General features: G+C 35.3%; 1 protein-coding gene across 3 annotated transcripts in view; it reads right to left on the reverse strand.

The window, feature by feature from the left end:
* The window catches only part of LOC106143561 (neuropeptide FF receptor 1), an 86897-nt gene extending 68036 nt beyond the window's left edge, over positions 1 to 18861 (reverse strand). For 2 of the 3 annotated variants that reach the window (XM_013345684.2, XM_013345685.2), the window contains exons 1-2: positions 18663 to 18861; positions 2982 to 3230 (exon numbers count right to left, since the gene is read on the reverse strand). In XM_013345684.2, coding sequence (XP_013201138.1) covers positions 2982 to 3223 — 242 coding nt within the window. In that variant the 5' untranslated portion in view covers positions 3224 to 3230; positions 18663 to 18861. The remainder of the gene's footprint in view (positions 1 to 2981; positions 3231 to 18662) is intronic. The other variant, XM_060945237.1, reaches the window with a different exon arrangement.
* Between the last annotated feature and the right edge of the window lie 2098 nt (positions 18862 to 20959).

A 20959-nucleotide genomic window follows, 5' to 3' on the forward strand; every position in this document is an offset into this window, starting at 1 on the left:
TTTTGGTTTCACAACACTGGTTGACGTCAAATAAATTACTTGAAACTAAGTTTACTGCCGCTTCCGAGACGTCAGTGCAGAAGAAGCGGTAACAAACTGCACTGCAGCATTTTCTTCAACAACGTCAACTGCACAAATATCCAAACTTAGAATAGATATAATGCATGTGCATATACATATGTATGTAAGAGTGAAAGAGAAGGATAATATTGTGTCGTCTCTAGCACACATGCCGCTATTATAGAATTTGGACAGCAGTTGATGATAGAAAGTTTAATGTAAGTACTACAACACGTTTCATTTCACGTACCTTGAAATAATAATTTTAGAAACATAAACATAAAAAGGTTCTCTGCTTAACGAAATAGTAGACTGTTAGATAATGCTTTTAGCATTAAGTCCGCCTATTGTACGATACAGATATGATGTACAATGTATAAAATAATATAATCACGTCTATATCTCTTGCAAGATAGACAGAGCCAACAGTCTTCAAAAGACTAAGTCCACGTTCAACTGTTTGCCTTAATGATAGAATTGAGATTCAAATAGTGACAGGTTACTAAAAAAAGAATCCCAAGCCTATCTCTTAGTCCCCTTTTACGACATTCATAGGAAAGAGATTGAGTTGTCCTATTCTTTTTTCTATTGGTGCCGGGAACCACACGGCATATTTTGTACAATAATACATACTATAATAATATTAAAAAAGTGATAGGTTGCTAACTTGTCACTATTTGAAACCCAATTACATCACTAAACGTGGTCTTTCCGTCTTTGCAAGACTGTTAGCTCTGTCTAACCCATAAAGAATATAGACGTGATAAGTATGTTTTAAGTTGTTGCTTAAAATGTAAATAAAAGAAATTCTTACAAAGAAATAAATGCAAGATAAAAAATGTGGAATTTGGCTAAGATTATGAACGTGCCGTGCAATCAGCGAGAATACGGAAAAACATAATATGTACGACATAGAGTAGCTATTGTGTTATAGAATCCTCTTAACAGCTTCAGTCTTCTTAACAGCTCACAATCTTATAACGTTAAAGCGATTACGAAGATTGGAGTCAAAATTTAATTATTTTTCTATTTTAATTAAGAAAATTTTTATTTCCATTATTTTTTTCCCATTTATTCAAAAAACTGAAAAAGAAATGTATCCGTTATGATTTAATAAATAAAATCTTATTTCAAATTCACAAATACAGAAATTGTCAGGAACAAAATTTTAGTTAACGGATAGAAACACGTACTATTTATTTTAAGTGATCTTATGCCTTTTTCGCAGAACGCGCTATCGAGACATCTACATACATATAATCACATCTTTATCCCTTACCGGGTAGACAGAGCCAATAGTTTCGAAAAAACTGAAAGGTCAGTTCAGTTGTATGATTTTATGATGGATTTGAAATTTAAGGCATCTTCTGTTCTTTAATAGCCTGAAAATATTAATAATTACTTGTCGCGTTTTACTGAATTATCTATTTCCTTTTTTGTTTGCCGGTTGACTGGAAGAGATCCCTTCATGAGATAAGTCCGCCATTGCAAGTGATTTGTTTCTTTTATAACTATGTTCTTACTATTTTCTTGTTACTGTGTATATTTTTATGCAATAAAGATATTACAAACAAACAAACAATTTTCTAAAATTCGCACGCTCTGTATAGTGTACCACACACTATGTAAATGGGAGAAACAAAGAAAATAAGAAGTAATGAAATGATAAAAACCACAATAATGTTTCTCAAAGGAGGCTTTGAATACGAATGAATAACGAGAGTTACAAATCTTATTTTTATTTTTATCTCGTTAAATATAGGGTCTATGTTTAAGGTACACTTTTCTAATAAAGAAATAATTTAATCCTATAACCTTTAAATAACCAAAATATATCAATTAACATAAGTGACTTATATTATTTTATATTATTAAGCGAACTTTAAGTGTAAAATGCAGTAGGTACATAGCAAACATCTGAAATTTTACTTTTCAAGAAAGGGGTCCTGTTTAATATTAAAAAAAGGTATATTTTTCTGTTTCCACAAAGTTACTTTCAACAAGGCATCAAATTGTTGTGAAACTCTCTTCTTTTGTGATGAAGTCTCGGAAATATTTCCTCAATTCACACACACGTTTTGAATGGATGAAGTTTGTACGGTTTCTGTGTTGTTCATTTCTATGCACGGCGTATTTTATTTTCACACAAATGAAATATGAAATTCTAAAATTGGTCTTGTTTACTTTCTAAATGTTTTCCGTACGATATCGTCAAAACTTTTTGGCTAAATGGGATTTGTTAGAAAGTTTATCTGGGGCATGTAGAATCGACACAAAGTGACGTCGGAACTTAAAAAATCTGTAAGTATCTCATTTTCCAATGTTTTTTGTCCAATGGCAAAAATAGAAGCCCTATAGTTTTGTCACGTATGTCTGTCCGTACGTATATCACTGCCATTTTATTAAGAGACTGCAGAATGTTTTAAGTAGAATTCAATTACCATATAAAGTACTGACATTTCATGTAAAGGGAATTGATCACCATGAATATGAGCAAAACCAATACAATAAAGAATAGGACCACTCCATCTCTTTCCCATGGATGTCGTAAAAGGCGACTAAGTGATAGGCTTACAAACTTGGGATTCTTTTTTAGGCGATGGGCTAGCAACCTGTCACTATTTGAATCTCAATTCTATCATTAAGCCAAACAGCTGAACGTGGCCTATCAGCCTGTTCAAATAGTGACAGGTTGCTAGCCCATCGCCTAAAAAAGAATCCCATGTTCTTAAGCCTATCTCTTAGTCGTCTTTTACGACATCCATGGGAAAGAGATGGCGCTGTCCTACTATTTTTTGTATTGGTGCCGGGAACCACACGGCATACCTATTTCCTACACTATAATTATTAACATTTCCATCTAAATCAGTTTAAGAATGATTCTATCGTTTATCTAGAACTACATAATCTATAGTACTAACCTCCTCATGTACTGGAACTTGATTACTATGAATATGAGCAGCGTGTTTGCCGACAGCGAGGCGGTGAGTACGACCACGTACAGTGCGATGATGGCCACATCAGGCTTGTGGAAGACGTCCACTGACGACAGCACTGTCGTATCGTTCCAGGAGATATTCGGGAGGGACCCGTTGAAGTGGAGCGGCATTTTAGATGCTTCGATAGTCATTTGAGTCTCATTTTTTGCAGTTTCTGATGTCATGCGTGAACTGTGGACAAGGTAAGTTTTGGTTAGGTTTTGTTTTGACGTTTCGTGTTTTTCCAAGATCTCTTTCCCATGGATGTCATGAAAGACGGCTTAGGGATAGGGTAATAAACTTGGAATTCTTCTTTTAGGCGATGGGCTAGCGACTATCGCTATTTGAATCTCAATTTTATCATTAAACCTAACAGCTGAATTCTGTCTAAAGGCTATGTATTAATTTAGTCAAAGACAAAGGTACCTTAGATACAAAAGATATAAACGTATTGTCTATCAAACTGTTCCTACAATTTAGGTACAAAGGCTCAGCAAATGGACTATTTCATTGCTATTACTACTACCAATTGTGTTACCGACGTGAATGGTCACGATCTTCAGCGATGAGTAATTTGATCGTGGAGTAAGGCAAATGTCCTTGGCATCAGACGTTGAGGCGTAATTCAGTCATTAATAAACACATTGAAGATGTCTAAGGCCGATTTCAGGTGACGCCGGCGAGACGCGCCGATGACCAGCGTTTTTTTGCACTGAATGCCGTGTGGTTCCCGGCACCAATACAAAAAAGAATAGGACCACTCTATCTCTTTCCCATGGATGTCGTAAAAGGCGACTAAGGGATAGGCTTACCTTACCGGCTTTAGGCGGTGGGTTAGCAACCTGTCGCTATTTGAATCTCAATTCTATCATTAAGCCAAATAGCTGAACGTGGCCATTCATTCTTTTCAAGACTGTTGGCTACATTAGTTTGAATAGGTTAAAATACATTTCTAAAATAGTTATGGTTATAAGAAAATGTCATTTATTAAGGCATACGTTATTTAATTATATTTTTCGCTCGTAATAAAATAATTTTTAACAGGATTTTAGTTGCGATTGTTAACCTAAACTAATAGACAGCCTCTGAGGCGTAGCGGTAATACGCTTGTCTGTGACATCGGAGGTCCCGGGTTCGAATCCCGGCCAGGGCATGATGAGAAACGAACTTTATCTGTTTATCTATATCTGTCTTTATCTATATAAGTATTTATTATAAAATATCTAGGCTAACTCAATCTGTGTAATTTGTCCCGTATATATTTATTTATATAGACTAAAGTGATAATAGTAACGAGCGTGTATTTACGGCGCGGTTCACGCGCTAAGTCTACAATCAGCCTTACACTTATGTATGGCACAAACGAGATGTTTACTGAATACGGTTGCTGTGTAGGAGTTGGGTTATGTCTGTTGTTCAGTCCGATTCCAAAAGGGTGCATAAATTATAAATAAATCTTAGATTAATGTAAGAAAAGAGATGATGTATTAAATTATCCTCGGGTAAGTTTTAAACAATTGCCCAAGTAAAAAAAGACATTTAATTTGAGGGAATGTCTTATAAACTGTGTGCCGTGTGGTTCCCGACACCAATACAAAAAAGAATAGGACCACTTCATCTCTTTCCCATGGATGTCGTAAAGGGTGACTAAGGAATAGGCTTACAAACTTGGGATTCTTTTTTTAGGCGATGGGCTAGCAACCTGTTACTAGTTGAATCTCATTCTATCGTTAAGCCAAATAGCTGAACTGTTCAGTCCCTTCAAGACTGTTGGCTCTGTCTACCCCGCAAGGGATATAGACGTGACCATATGTATGCATGTATGTAAAGAGATGATGTATTAAATTATCCTCGGGTAAGTTTCAAACAATTGCCCAAGTAAAAAAAGACATTTAATTTGAGGTAATGTCTTATAAACTGTGTGCCGTGTGGTTCCCGACACCAATACAAAAAAGAATAGGACCACTCCATCTCTTTCCCATGGATGTCGTAAAAAGTGACTAAGGGATACTCTTATAAACATGCGATTGTTTTTTTTAGGCGATGGGCTAGCAACCTGTCACTATTTGAATCTCAATTCTATCATTAGGTCAAATAGCTGAACGTGGCCATTCAGTCTTTTTAAGACTGTTGGCTCTGTCTACCCTGCAAGGGATATAGACGTGACCATATGTATGTATGAATGGTTATAAAAAAAAACAATTTACGGTTTGATTTCGTATCATTCTAAAGGTACAGTTGCCCATGAATGGCTCGCCTTAAAGAATCTCAAAACTTTAATTATCACTATAAATTTCTATTGGAATTCAGAATTGAATTGTAACCACAAGCCGACACAGTCACAAAGGCTTTTATTTGCCAATTGTTCACCGTTCATTTCTAACCGCCAACAAACATTGGTTTTGAAGTCATAACCTTTCAATTGCAAGGTCATGTAAGGCCCATGACCTAGGAGGCTATTAAGAAAAGTGGCATAAAGGATACCTATGTAGCTATATAATAACTTTACCCACATTTCACAAATTTTATTACCGTTAAAACTAACCGTAATGATATCGTGTGGTTTCCTGCACCAACAGAAAAAAGAATAGGACCACTCCATCTCTTGCCCATGGATGTCGTAAAAGGCGATTAAGGTATAGGCTATATACTTGGGATTCCTCTTTTAGGCGATGGGCTAGCTACCTGTCACTATTTGAATCTCAATTCTATCATTAAACCAAACAGCACAACGTGGACTTTCGGTCTATTTATGACTGTTGGCTCTGTCTACCCCGCAAGGGATATAGACGTGTATATATGTTGTGTTATGTTTTAAAATTATGTGCCGTGTGGTTCCCGGCAGTGCCGTGTGGTTCCCGGCACCAATACGAAAAGAATAGGACCACTCCATCTCTTTCCCATGGATGTCGTAAAAGGTGACTAAGGGATAGGCTTATAAAATTGCGATCCTTTTTTTTAGGCGATGGGCTTGCAACCTGTCACTATTTGGATCTCAATTCCATCATTATTATGTTATAAACTAATTATAGATCACTGTTAAATTTGCAAAAATATATCACTCGTTATAGAAATATGCTATTCCGCCACAGCTTATACACTAATGTACACGCCTTAATAAACAAGTGTAAGTAGTTGTCTTTAGAACACGAATGCAGTCTACCCTCTTTGTTACTTGCTCATTGATTTTAAGTTTTTAAGAGTATTTTATGTTCAGATGCTTGCTTCACATAAAAAATAATGAAATGTTTCGTTTAAAAGTTAATACCGAAATCCTAATTCTTAGCTGCATTTTATTTTGTTTATTGTTAAGTGATGTGTCATCAGTGATAGTTTATATAGTGCAAACATGTCCAGATGGCACGAAAGATATGTAAAATCTTATTGATTAGGTACGTACAATAGTTTAATTATATCTTTGTATTTTCTCGGTAAGTGAATTATGTAATTCTTTTGAGAAAATAAATTCTTTAAACCTTTATCATTAAGCAGAGCAGCTGAATGTGGCCATTCAGTCTTTTCGGGACTATTGGCTCTGTCTACCCCGCAAGGGATATAGACGTGACTATATGTATGTATGTATGTATGTATGTATGTATGTTTTAAAATCAACACGAATTCATGCACCCTAAATGAGCCTTTTTGGACAACTCAAATTGTGAGAGGGGGGAGCAGTGCTGACCCTAGATGCTTCTCCATCTATTTCCTCAAATAAATCATTATAATCAATAAATATTCTATCTAAAAACGTTTCCGCTCGAATATGTTTATCCAAATCGAGATTTATTACGACAGTTTTGATTTACAAATTATTTACAAAACATTTTTTTTTAATATATAATCAGATACATTTTGTAATATTTGCACCGGTTCACTTAAATATTTACCTTACTTTATTTGAAGTCGGATATTTCAAAGCGCGAGTTTTTACGTCGTAAACCTAACATATAAACATACACGTAAACAAAATTGTAGGAAGATATGCGAGTTAATTTTAGCAGAGCATTGAAAATTAACTCAATTTTACTGAACGAAGATTTTGTTGTGTAAATTCCACGGATAAAAATTAAACAGTCACATCTCTCAAGCGATAAACAGAGCCTCTGTCTACCCCATCCCGTGGTCACAAACATAATTTAGAGTTAAGTACATTAGTTTGATTACTAACTGATGTGTTACGGTGAGTGAAAATATCGTGAGGAAACCTGCACATTTGCACATGGCCAACTGGATGTGTAATGAAGATCCAGTATGGATAACCTTCCTCTGCGTTGTGGAGATCAGACGAGAGTCGCTATAGAAACAGGTTTACAATGTCCAGCGTAAATGCAACAAATTATGACGTGTAAAAAGTAAAAGTACCCGAAACCGCCGAGCTTGCATGACGACAGTTATGAATGTGGATGAAGCGAAGGAAGTATGCAGAGATCGTGGCAAGTGGAATGAGGTAGTCTCTGCCTACCCCTCCGGGAAAGAGGCGTGATTTTATGTACCTATGTATGTATGACGTGAAACTGGACAGCGATAGTTTTTCGCGCGATAAAAACGGCGTAGCGCGTGCTATGCTATGGAGGAAAGGCCGTTTCTACAGGCGTACCCTGAACTCCTCTCCAGAAAGGTGAGGTCACACCCGAGATTAAAACTTCTGGAATATATAAAAACGATATACGGAAATTTAACATACATGTTGGAGTTCTTTTAAACATTTTCACATTTAAATATTTGTACAAATTAATTTCAACACAGCAAATAGATAATTTGATTCTTAATTAATGTTAATTACGTTCTCTCGTACCGCTACATCCGAACTTTTCTAATTAAATACCTAAGTTACTAATTTTAACATGGCGGAATTATGGTTTTTCGAATTGACTTAAGCATGCATATATGTAGGTACGATCATGCTTCTCTTTCGTACGCATAGAGACTACAAACTTACACTTGCTACGGCTCTGCACACTACTTGAATAGAATAGAATAGATTTATTTTCAAAATTGGAAACTATTGATGTGACGTCAATAAGTGATACCCACTTATTGATGTCGCATGCATGAAGAAAGTTATGAATGTGGATGAAGCGAAGGAAGTATGCAGAGATCGTGGTAAGTGGAAAGAGGTAGTCTCTGCCTACCCCTCCGGGAAAGAGGCGTGATTTTATATATGTATGTATAACGTCGCATCACTTAAATCTAATTATAACTACTACCGCTTCCAAATCCTATGTGTAGAAGAAGCGGTGGAACAAATTACACTGATGCATTTGCATCGGACGTCAATTTACAAATATAGATCTCTTAAATCTAAATCGTGGACGAATGCACATTGTCTACATTAAAAAACATGAGTAAACTACTTTCGCGTCATTCACAATTATCAAACATTAAATTAAATCCCGTACATATTGATTTGAAAATAATGTCAAAGATATTTAAATGCCTTCAGAAAAAAAAGGTGGTTCTCAGTATGACCTGTATGTTTGTATGTATGTTTGTCCGATGATGATGCGATTTTCAAGAAAGTATTTGTTACACCAAGTAGAAGGTTTTAGATATTTAACCGCCTTCAAAAAAGGAGGATATCGATTAGAGGCAGTTCCCTTTTTACAAAATATATTTCAGTACTAAAACAGCACTATAAACATACGAGTGTTAGAACAATACGTGCCTGCTATTGAATTGAGGGTTGAAAACCAATTTGAACTCCGACCGATTTGGTAATGAACGCAATTAAAAAAGGGGTTAGAACAAATTCAATGAATTCCGTTACATACGAATCGAGCTAATGAACGAGTGAGCGAATGAAATAAATCTTTAACTCTACCCGTAATTTCGTACATTTTCACACGAATTACGAAATAATTGGGTAGGAACATAACTCTTCTATTTCGGGCAGTGATTTATGATATATCCTAAGAATTCGGAATTATTTGTTCTGGTTCCGTCTGTGTATATTTTGGGTTAAAAATAAGAACTATTATAAGTATTTCCAGGTTATATACATACGTGTACAACATACATACATATACATGTAGTCATGACTATATCCCTTGCAGGGTAGACAGAGCCAACAGTCTTGAAAAGACTGATAGGCCACGTTCAGTTTTTTGGCTTGTTAATAGAATTGAGATTCAAATAGTGACAGGTTACTAGCCCATCGCCTAAAAGAAGAATCCCAAGTTTATAAGCCTATCCCTTAGTCGCCGTTTACGACATCCATGAGAACGAGATGAGTGGTCATATTCTTTTTTTATATTGGTGCTGGAAACCACACGGCACTCGTGTACAAATCCGTCAATAATTCAAATTCACATATACCACCTTATAAAGAACCAATTGGGTGACAATTATTGGCATATAAAGATATTATTTATTCCACGTATAAAACATTCTACTTCAGATTTCAGAACCAACGGTCACGCATTAATATAAATAAATAAATAATATATAAGGGACAAATAACACAGATTGAGTTAGCCTCGAAGTAAGTTCGAAACTTGTGTTACGAGATACTTACTCAACGATACTATATTTTATAATAAATACTTAGATTGATAAACATCCAAGACTCAGACCAATCAGAGAAAATTTGTTTCTCATCATGCTCTATCTCATGATCAGGATTCGAACGATGGAAGCAATTCCATCTTAATAAGAAGCAAAAAGAAGCTATAGGAAAGCAATGTTCAGACATATGTTCAGTGTTAAATATGATGAGTGACCTAAATTCTGGTAAAAATATGAAGAACCAGGTCAGGTCAAGAGTACCCGAAACCGCCGAGCTTCATGAAGAGAGTTATGAATGTGGATGAAGCGAAGGAAGTATGCAGAGATCGTGGCAAGTGGAATGAGGTAGTCTCTGCCTACCCCTCCGGGAAAGAGCCGTGATTTTATGTATGTATGTATGTACGAGTATATGAAGAACCGTAACCCTGCCGAGGCGCTAGATAACTTGGAAATTACTTGTTTACTGAAAACATAAATTTCATTTTACTTACTTAATCCAGCGAAGAATATTTTTTTTTTCAGCCGTGTTTTACAGTTCCTCCGAAACTTTCTAAGCACTTAGTATTTCTGTTAGAAGTTTGTTGACAGAGAAGTTTGTATGTTCATTTATGGAAGGAAGCTGATTAAATGGAGTACTTAGATATATTTATTTTTTTGTGACGTCGTACAATATCTAAAATAAGAAATCCTATTGACTCTTCTAGTAACCCAACCTCTGTTACATTTTTACATGTTATCATCATTTCCCATGGATGTCGTAAAAGGCGACTAAGGGATAGGCTTACAAACTTGGGATTCTTCTTTTAGGCGATGGGCTAGCAACCTGTCACTATTTGAATCTCAATTCTATCATTAAGCCAAAAAGCTGAACGTGGTCATTCAGTCTTTTCAAGACTGTTGGCTCTGTCTACCCCGCAAGTGATAAAGACGTGACCATATGTATGTATGTTATCATCATCGTCAGTTAGTAAGACCTAGTCATTTTCCAATGATCACGATATAAATATCGATAACTTACATCTGGACATTCAACATTGAGACAGCCAACAGTCTTGAAAAATCTGTTGGCAGACTACCGAGCAAAGTCAAGAGTACCATAAATCGACGAGGTACAATGAAATATTAATCTATGTGAATAAAACAAAAGAGGTATTCAGAGACCGTGGCAAGTGGAAAGATGTAGTCGCTCCCTACCCCTCCCGGAAAAAGGCATGATATAATGTATGTTTGGAATTGTATGTATGACCAACCTTACCCCTCCTACCTATATCTAATAACATTGTATGTATAGCAGTCGTTTCAAATGGACCTTAACCGCCCAATGAACTGGCAGCAATCAGTAAAGTGTCAACAAAATGGTTCTGACATGTCCACGGTACGAACACAGATGATATTTGGAGCAGAGACTAAGTGATATATATATTCAAAGAAGTTTGAAATGTATACAAACGATTTCTTGTTATGTTCTTGTTTATCTGTGGTGCGGCGTCCCATGCGCGCGCATTTTTAAAATACATGGATTCGTGTATTTTCTATCCTGTTGTTTTATTGATATATGTTATATTTATAAATATCTATAAATATATCAATATTTGAATCTCAATTCTATCAAAAAGCCAAACAGCTGAACGTGGCCTATCAGTCTTTTCAAGACTGTTGGCTCTATCTACCGTAATGGATATAGACGTGATGATATGTATGTATGTATATATCACTCAGGCTTATCCGTACACACTTTCAAGCCTGTTCCCCACAGCTGTAGGCAGAGACTATCGATTACCATTTGTAATGATCTTACATAACTATCTACAGTCCTCTTCGCTCAATACTCTTTTCATAGAGGAGGTTAAGACTTATATACTTGGAACTATTTTTACGCGATGGGCTAGCAACCTAAAGGTGCGTACAAATAATGTTACAATGTTGTATAACACGTCCACATTGTCTCATATTGAAATTCAAGTTCAAAAATTTTATTCATTATTATAGGATACTTCATATCGCTTAATAATTTTCAAATCTTTTGGTTTCACAACATTTGTTGATGTCAAATAAATTACTTAAAACTAGGTTTAATGCCGCTTCCAAGGCATGCAGAAGAAATTGTAACAAACTGAACTGCAGTATTTTCTTCATTGTTTGTTGCATTGTCTGACATTGTTTCTTAACTTTGTAATATTTAACAATACTGTACACATTAGAATAACAATGTTTTATAACATATAAAAATAACAATAATAACTTGTTATATAACGTTATATATAATATTATATACAATATGATGTATTATGTAATAACACAGGATACACACACACATAATATCATGTTATGTTATGTGTTATTTCATATAATCTGTACGCACCGTAAAACTATCTGAACCTCAGTTCAATCAGTGAGCAATCCAGTAAAAAATGGTATTCGTGACACTGCGAGGTATGAGTTCCATCTACCTGGTTGGAGTCTACCTGATTAGAGTCTTAGAGACTGCCGTCTAAACTGCGTAACCAATTTGACTGTATATTGTGTCAGTCAGTTACTAACGGAGGGGTATTATTTATATTGATCTTAAAAGCGTCCATGAAAAGTCTCACATAAATACCATATTTGCTTTAAGTTGGCTAATATTCCTTATAGACTGTTTCTGTAAACGTTAACTAAAAAAAACGTTTGACTCTATACATATTATACTCTGTACAGAACTGGGTCCTTGATTGATGAACCGGAAGATAATAAATTGTTTGTTTTTCTAAATTTTTCTGAAGATAACTTGATACCGTTCCACAAATACCCTTAAAATGTACATACATATGTACATACAATAATAAGAAGGAATGTTGATCATGATCTAATACGGGTTTAGGTTCCCCTGCCAAGGTTGCGGAGATCAGATGGGAGTCGCTTCGTGTAAAAACTTGACTCACCCAATCCAGGGAACATAGTCAAGGTCAAATATCCAGGGTTATAGCCCGGGCACCACTCCAGAGAAGTCAAATTCAATATTCTAGGATACTTCATATCGCTTAATAATTGTCAAATCTTTTGGTTTCACAACATTGGTTGACGTCAAATAGATAACTGTAAACTAAGTTTACATACATACATACATACATATGGTCACGTCTATATCCCTTGCGGGGTAGACAGAGCCAACAGTCTTGAAAAGACTGAATGGCCACGTTCAGCTATTTGGCTTAATGATAGAACCGAGATTCAAATAGTGACAGGTTGCTAGCCCATCGCCTAAAAGAGGAATAAAGAGGAATCCTAAGTTTATAAGCCTATCCCTTAGTCGCCTTTTACGACATCCATGGGAAAGAGATGAAGTGGTCCTATTCTTTTTTGTAATAGTGCCGGGAACCACACGGCACTAGTTTACTGCCGCTTTTAAGGTGTCAGTGCAGAAGAAGCGGTAACAAACTGCACTGCAGCATTTTCATATTAGAGAGGAGGTAACCAGGACTAAAGCCAGGAGGAAGAAGAATAATATAAAATGTTCAGCTAATTAGAAAATCGATGGTAATTAAGTTAATTTATAGCAAACCTGAAAAGCTGATATTGAGAAAGCAGTTTATAAAAGCACTTACAAATATAAGATAAAGTTCATAAAAAGGTTAAAAGCTATAAAAAATATTTATATTTGCAAGAGAAATGAAATTTTTTTATGGAAGTTGAACTTTTTTATGAGTTTCATGTAGGTATATGAGTGGCGGAATCATAATGGATGAAAAATATAATAATTTACCGTTTGGTATTCGTTTTTGATTTACGTTTGATGATGATTTTTGATGTAATTCCAATCCTAACTAACTAATATAAATTCGAAAGTTTGTTTGTTTCCTCACAGTTTGACTGCTCACACGATTTTAATATAATATGATATGTCATGTGCCGTGTGGTTCCCGGCAATGCCGTGTGGTTCTCGGATACTAATAGAAAAAAATAATAATAGGACCACCCCATCTCTTTCCCATGGATGTCGTAAAAGGCGACTAAGGGATAGGTTTATATACTTGGGATTCCTTATTTAGGCGATGGACTAACAACCTGTCCATTTTAATCTCAATTCTATCGTTAAGTCAAACAGTGGAACGTGGCTTTTCAGTCTTTTGATGACCATTGACTCTGTCTGCTCCGCAAGGGATACAGACGTACAGAATAAAGCAAAGTCACTTCCCACGTCTGTCCCTATATCAGTATGAATGCTTACATCTATTAAATTACACAACGGATTTTGATGCAGTTTTTTTACAAAAGATAAGGTGATTTAAGAAAGAGTCGGGGCGGGGTCGCTAGTAATGTATAAGACGAAAAACGGGTATTAGAACGCGAATGGTTTCACGAGGTATAACGAGTTATTATTAATAACGTCGGTTATTTATTTGTTTTTCGCTGCTTCAACTTCTAATAGCTTCTCAACTGAAGACTTATACATATCATAACTTTTTCACGGAGGGGTAGGCAGAGAATAACATAAGAATAATCGGATTCAATATAATGCTAGACCGAAACCGGCTTGCATGAAGAGAGCTATGAATGTGGATGAAGCGAAAAAAGTATGCAGAGATCGTGGCAAGTGGAAAGATGTAGTCTCTGTCTACCCCGCAAGGAAAAGGCGTGATTTTATGTATGTATGTTAGACATAAAATTTTACAACGAAGATTGTTGAGATGTAACTTTAACTAACTGACTTAACTTTATGACTAACTGTAATAGGACGTTTTCCTCCCACTCTCTTTGACTTAACTGTTTAATTATGCCATCACCATTAATTAGTGCCGGGTGGTTCCTGCCACTTCAGATTAGGAATCTCTTTCCCATGAATGTCGTAAACGGTGATTAAGAGATCAGTGCAAGGTGAAGATAATATTTCTCAACTTCATGATTGTCCCTCAAAAGGGTAATTCTTTGTCTTACTTAACTTAACTTTAGTTATTGTTCGCTGCAAATTTAGACCTCGTGAACACTCTTATTTTTTACATAATTATGAATACCTCGAAAATGACTGAACCGATTTTGTTGCAATTTTATCAAAAACAGACCACAGGTTAAAAAGTTATTGCATTATAAACATACATACGAACAAATATAATTTTTGGCCCCAAGTTATTATAATAAGTAAGGTATACCTTAAAAGTCAAATGTCTTCAAAGCAACATTCCGCACAACGCAATTTGCATAGAATTCAAATTAATAATTTGAAAGAATAACTAAAGCTCGCACATTAACTGTAATTTATAACTTTGGTATTTTTTTTAGCTCATCAAAACTTTTTTTTATTCAAACCTTGTTTTTAGTCAGTTAAAAATCAGAAAGTTTGGGCCGCGTCGTGCGGTTGCATAAATTTTAAACTCTAGTTAGTCTGAACTGGCTTATTTGAATTATGCAACGCTACTTCGTAACATGTCCAGAAACCTTATTTATCTAGTAAATCTCTTTATCATCAAAGCATTATTGCATTCTCAGTAATCATATGCAACTTCTTGTTTATGCCATCTGACGGAATTAAGATTCAAATCGTTACAGGTTGCTGGCCTTAAAGAAGAATCTAAAATTTATTAGCCTGTGTTTATGGTGCCGTGTGGTTTCCGACACTTAAGAATAGGACCACTCCATATCTTACTCGTGGATTTCGTAAAAGGCGACTAAAGGTTTATAAACTTGGGATTCTTCTTGTAGCGGCGATAGGCAATCTGTCACTATTTGCATCTCATTATTATGCCATACAGAACGTGGCCTTTCAGTCTTCTTAAGACCGTTGGCTCAGTCTAGTAAGAGTAGTACCCCGTAAGAGATACAAACGTGAATTTCTTTTAAACTTTATTGCTTAAAATATAATGAATAAACGGCGGCATTTTCCATCAGTCTATTAGCTGATTGTTATGTATTATGATGATAAGATTTTCCATAACGCTGCGTGTGTTTTTCATTTGTATCGGAAAAGGAATTATCTATGCTAGAAACAGCACAGATACATTGTTTATTTCTAAACGTTATCAGATAAGCCCTATCAACTAATAAGTGATGAATCTAAAACAACATGTTTAAAGAACAATATTGATTTCCGTTCCTTTGTTTCACATAGCAAATACAATTGTATCGATTTGCACAGTTATTGCGCATAATTATGCACATTTTATTTCATAAAGAATATGCCATAGAAATATAAACGGTAAATGAAATGTACTGATGGCATAGCCAGTGTGCTACAGTTAAGTCTGATGAGTCTCAACCACATATAAATTAAGACGTAATTGCAGAAGCGTTCTTTTGTTTTCTAAGACTGGTTAAATACTCAAAACATCACTACATTATAAAGTACCTCTATTTACTCTCCCTGTATGTACGAGTATGTGCTAATCTCAGAAAGTTGTAAACGAATTTTGTTGTTGTCAGTCACCTTTTACGATATTGGAGTAGTCCTTTTCTACAGTGCCTGGAACCACACGGCACAGTAGCTTAGCACTGTTTTTATTAATTTGGTCACTGAAGGAAGTGATGAACTTGTGAAATCCATCTATTTTTCCACGACACAAACAAACTAGATATAAGTATTTGTCTAGACTAGTCTCTTTTGCAATTCCGAGCCATTTGTTGGCCACAAGCCAAGGATTTGTATCACTTTTGACACCCTAGATAGTGTTAATGTGTGATTTATTTAGCTTGTTGTGACCTAAGTATACTGAACGACATCTACACAAAGAATAACTTTAGCTTTATTTAACCCTATCTTAAACCAAACGGTTCATATAATAAAATATCTATACACACATATAATCACGTCTATATCCCTTGCGGGGTAGATAAAACCAGCAGTCTTGAAAAGACTGATAGGCCACGTTCAGCTGTTGTTTGACGTGATAGAATTGAGATTCAAATAGTGACAGATTGCTAGCACATCGCCTAAAAGAGTGGTCCTATTCTATTTTCTATTGGTGCCGGGTACAATACGGCACAAAATATCTATAACTTTCAAAAATTTAATACAATCAGGGAGGAATCCTTGATGTCCTTTAAGATGATTTATGTGCCAATTATCTTAAAACTAAGGATGCTGCAGAACAGACAATGTGGAGAGAGAAATCCGGTAAGCGGATCCCAGGCTCCGAAGCAATTGAAGCGCTGGTACTCACTTAGATGAGCCATAGAGAAAATTTCAAAGTAGATTATGTAGTTTTCATACTCTAGTTAGTGGTTACCAAGCAAGAAACAAAAATCATGTTCGTATCGGGTTACCAAAGATCAGTTACGAATGAGGATTAAATTAAATCGGTCGTTGAAAATCATAAAGTACATTTTATTTCGTAGACACTATCGTATTAAATATCCTATCTTCCCACGGGACCAATAAATTTTACCTAAAATGTGGTTACTGTATTCATTCCGCCAACGATAATTCAAAATTAAAAATTCTCCTTCTAGCATATATTTAGTCAAATCTCTATTTTAGGAAAATCGTAAAAATTAAAAGGAACATTAAGGTGACTGACCTAACCTGACTGTTCCTTCAAATTATTTCCTGGTATCAAAAATGTTATTAGTTACTTGATTCAACATCACTTTTATTAAACTGTTTGAAGCTTAGTACACAAAATCTCAAGCTAAAAATAAATGTTGGTAATCAACATTCTGCCCAAGATAACTTTAGAATTTGTTGCGAACATACATATAATCACGTCTATATCCCTTGCGGGGTAGACAAAGTCTTAAAAACACCGAAAGGCTATGTTCAGTTGTATAGCTTCTTATTGAGATTCAAATAGTGAATGTTAGCCCATCGCCTACAAGGAGAATCCCAAGTTTATTAGCTTTCCCCTTAGTCGCCTTTTACGACATCCATGTAATAAAGATAATATGGAGCGGTCCTATTCTAAAGTGCCGAAAACCACACGGCTTAAGGTGACTTTCAACATTATAAAATTTCCATTAATAGCCACAAAAACTATTATCAATTTTTACAGCTTTCGTTTATTGACCAATAAACTATTATATTACACAGATAGCTACATATTTTGCGTGTAATAGTTTTATGTGAAAGAATAATTTATAGTGTGGAATTAATGCCAGTACTCAATGGCCATTGTGGATTTTCTTGTAATAAATATAATATATGTATGTGTTTTGGTAGTTTTAGTGCCGTGTGGTTCCCGGCAGTGTCCTTATTTACATACTTACTTCTACTTCACGACTAATAGAACCACTAAGGGGTAGTCTTATAAACTTGGGATTCTTCTTTTAGGCGATGGGCTAGCAACCTGTCACTATTTGAATCTCAATTATATCTTAAAGCCAAATAGCTGAACCTCTCAGAGATCTGATCCGGCCATCGCTTTGGACTGCCTCTAGGCCTTTTTCCCTCCACTTATCCCGTCACCATCAGACGCTCCTAATTGTCAACGTCTCTCCTTGCAATATTGGTTCCTCCTAAAAATATAACTCCTAAAACTAATTCGCGGCTTAAAAATTCTCACGTTGACGTATTTTTAATTGAATAATTAGTCAAATGTTATCAATCCCAGTTTTATGGGACAGAACGTAAACTGGCAACGTGTTAAAAAGTCCACTGTGTTTGTTTAACACGTTATTGGCGTAGTTCAGGGGATTCGCTGTCATTAACAGATTTACAATGTTGTAACTTTTTTTTTTTAAAGATTTGACGTTGCTTCTAAAATAGCCATTGTTTATAATGAGTGCAGCCGTCGTGGTTTGTCTGAGAAATTTTTGATGATTTAACGAAAGTAAAATACTGCATCAACTTAGAAATCGGAATAATATTATGCAATATTTTTAGTCGGCTTATGCTTATACAAAAGATATTAAAAGTAAATATAATACGTTGTGTGTTTCCCGGCACCTGTAGAAAAAAAGAATAGAACCACTCTATCTTTTACCCATGGATGTCGTTGAAGGCGACTAAGTGATAGGCTTATAAACTTAGGATTCTTCTTTTAGAATAGAATATAATCTATATTTGCTCTCACTTACTTTTATATACTTGCTATAAGAATCTCAATTCTATCATTAAACCAAAAAACTGAACGTGGCCTATCAGTCTTTTCATTCTCTGTCTACCCCGCAAGGGATATAGACGTGATTATATGTATGTATGAATCATATACTTACCCTATTCTTAAATTTCACTGTATAAAAGTCACAAAACACTAAATCTATCACATATTAATCACAAATAATAACATTTAACTTTAATAAATTACTCACTTAATTACGGACTGAAAGACAAACAAACCAACATACAGTTTCACAATACAGTAACGGAGAGCTTTCGTAAAAGTTTTGGCGGAAGCGCGCGACGTGCCTTCAGCTTCGGCGCCGGGTTGCGACTGAAAGCTACTGAGTGAAGCTCTTGAAGGCTGCATTGGTATGACGCCTTGTGAGAGAACTTAAGGTTGACTCTTTACGTGCATGCTTTCCTGTTTGTAAACTCTTTATTGCACATAATAAAAAATATAAAACAATCATGGGAATAATATGTATAATGACGGACTTATACCAATCGGGTTTTCATCCAGTAAACCAAAATAAAAAGAAAAACGCAGCGCAAAGTTAAAGCATTGAGGGGGTGTAACAATAATCAATTAATTACAAATTAATTAATGATAAAATTACATAAATAAAATATATACAAAATTACACAAATATAAGTGCAATCAATTGTTAGATGCATCAGAATTAATTATTTTGAAACACTAATCAAAAGACTGTATTTTGATAAGTGTTTCAAAATTATTAGGGTTAAGAGCGGATCTCTTATCTTTGTTATTACTATGTTACTGTGTTATTAAAATTGATTTCTAAATGTTTACGTTTTTAATGTCTTAAATTAAGTGGCATACATACCTTCATACTTATTATAGAAGATTAATAATAGCGAAAGATAATTCCCTAGTCTCTCGAAACTTATTTACTTACCAGTTGTTGCCCGCAACTCCGTTTGCTTCCGAAAATGCTTATCAGGTTGAACAACTTTTGTTAAGACGTCATTTCGATATTTCCTATAGTTTAGCTGAGTTGTTTTGGTACGATATCAGCTGTTCCAGATTCTAAAAAAAAACATACAACCTATACCTAAATATAAAAGCTAAACAACAAAAAAAGTTTGATTCAAATCCGTCTGGTAATTCTCAAGATAAGCGTGTACAAACAGACAGACTTTTTCTTCAAATTCATCCTCGGTTACTATTTCCTTATCGTTATTAAATATTTTTTTGAAAATATACTCAATGTACAGACAAAGTTTTTTACTGTTTTATTACATAAATGGATGACAATTGATTTTCTTGTTCACTTGTTCGCTCGTTCGCTCGTCCGCTCCACCGCTCGACCGCTCGTTCACTTTTACGCTGGGGGTAACATTGTGAGGAAAATTACACATTCTGGCAACCCACAATACATGTCTCTCATATCCATGCCATCGCACGACAGTCACCCAAATCCTACACCCTAACACCTCCAATACCTCCTTCGGTTTCGTCATCACTCTCTGGAGATGAGTCCAGGGTGCACCTGACCGAAGATGTCCTAATATTTCTTGTTTTGAAGATGCCGCCTGGCTTTAAGTACTTTACAATTGAATTCCATTTGAAGAGTCATCTGAAATCCATTCCCAACCGATGCGATCCGTGCCGTTTGGTAGAAATTTAAGACAAATGACTGTCATCTAGTGATAACAGTCGGATTAACGGCTTAAAGTGTCTTCAGAAGCATTAATCTCAAGATTAAATGTTACCATTGCCGAATTTGTGGTCGATAAAGCTTCACAATACTCTAATAAATATATTTTGCCAAGAGTACATACTTACATACATATGGTCATGTCTATATCCCTTGCAAGGTAGACAGAGCCAACAGTCTTGAAAAGACTGAATGGCCACGTTCAGCTATTTAGTGTAATGATAATATTTAGATTCAAATAGTGACAGGTTGCTAGCCTATCGCCTAAAAGAAGAATCCTAAGTATATAAACCTATCCCTTAGTCGCCTGTTACGACATATGTGTGTTCATTTCATGTGACTATATGTATGTGTGAATGCATTCATATATAATACTGAATAAAATTGTAACTAACCGATATCTGTACTTGAAAGATATTGCCAAAATCGATACGGAGATCCACTCGCATAATGTGTATTCTATTTGTTTGTTTGTCTGTCTCGTATCCCGCAAAATATTGTTCCAATTTGGATGCAGTTATCTCAGTGTGTCTAGATCTAACTTAAAAACTGGTAAACAAAAATTTCTCCCTAGCCCCTTCAAAAGAGGGCAATATTACAGACTAAGCATTATTTTTATCAAAATTGTCAGTAAACTAATATTTACTTATACGACGGACAAAGTCGCGAGCAATAACCAGTAAATAACAATACATTATGCCTTCATACATACATACATATGGTCACGT

Source organism: Amyelois transitella, chromosome 7 (genome assembly GCF_032362555.1).
Source record: "Amyelois transitella isolate CPQ chromosome 7, ilAmyTran1.1, whole genome shotgun sequence".
Taxonomy (NCBI): domain Eukaryota; kingdom Metazoa; phylum Arthropoda; class Insecta; order Lepidoptera; family Pyralidae; genus Amyelois; species Amyelois transitella.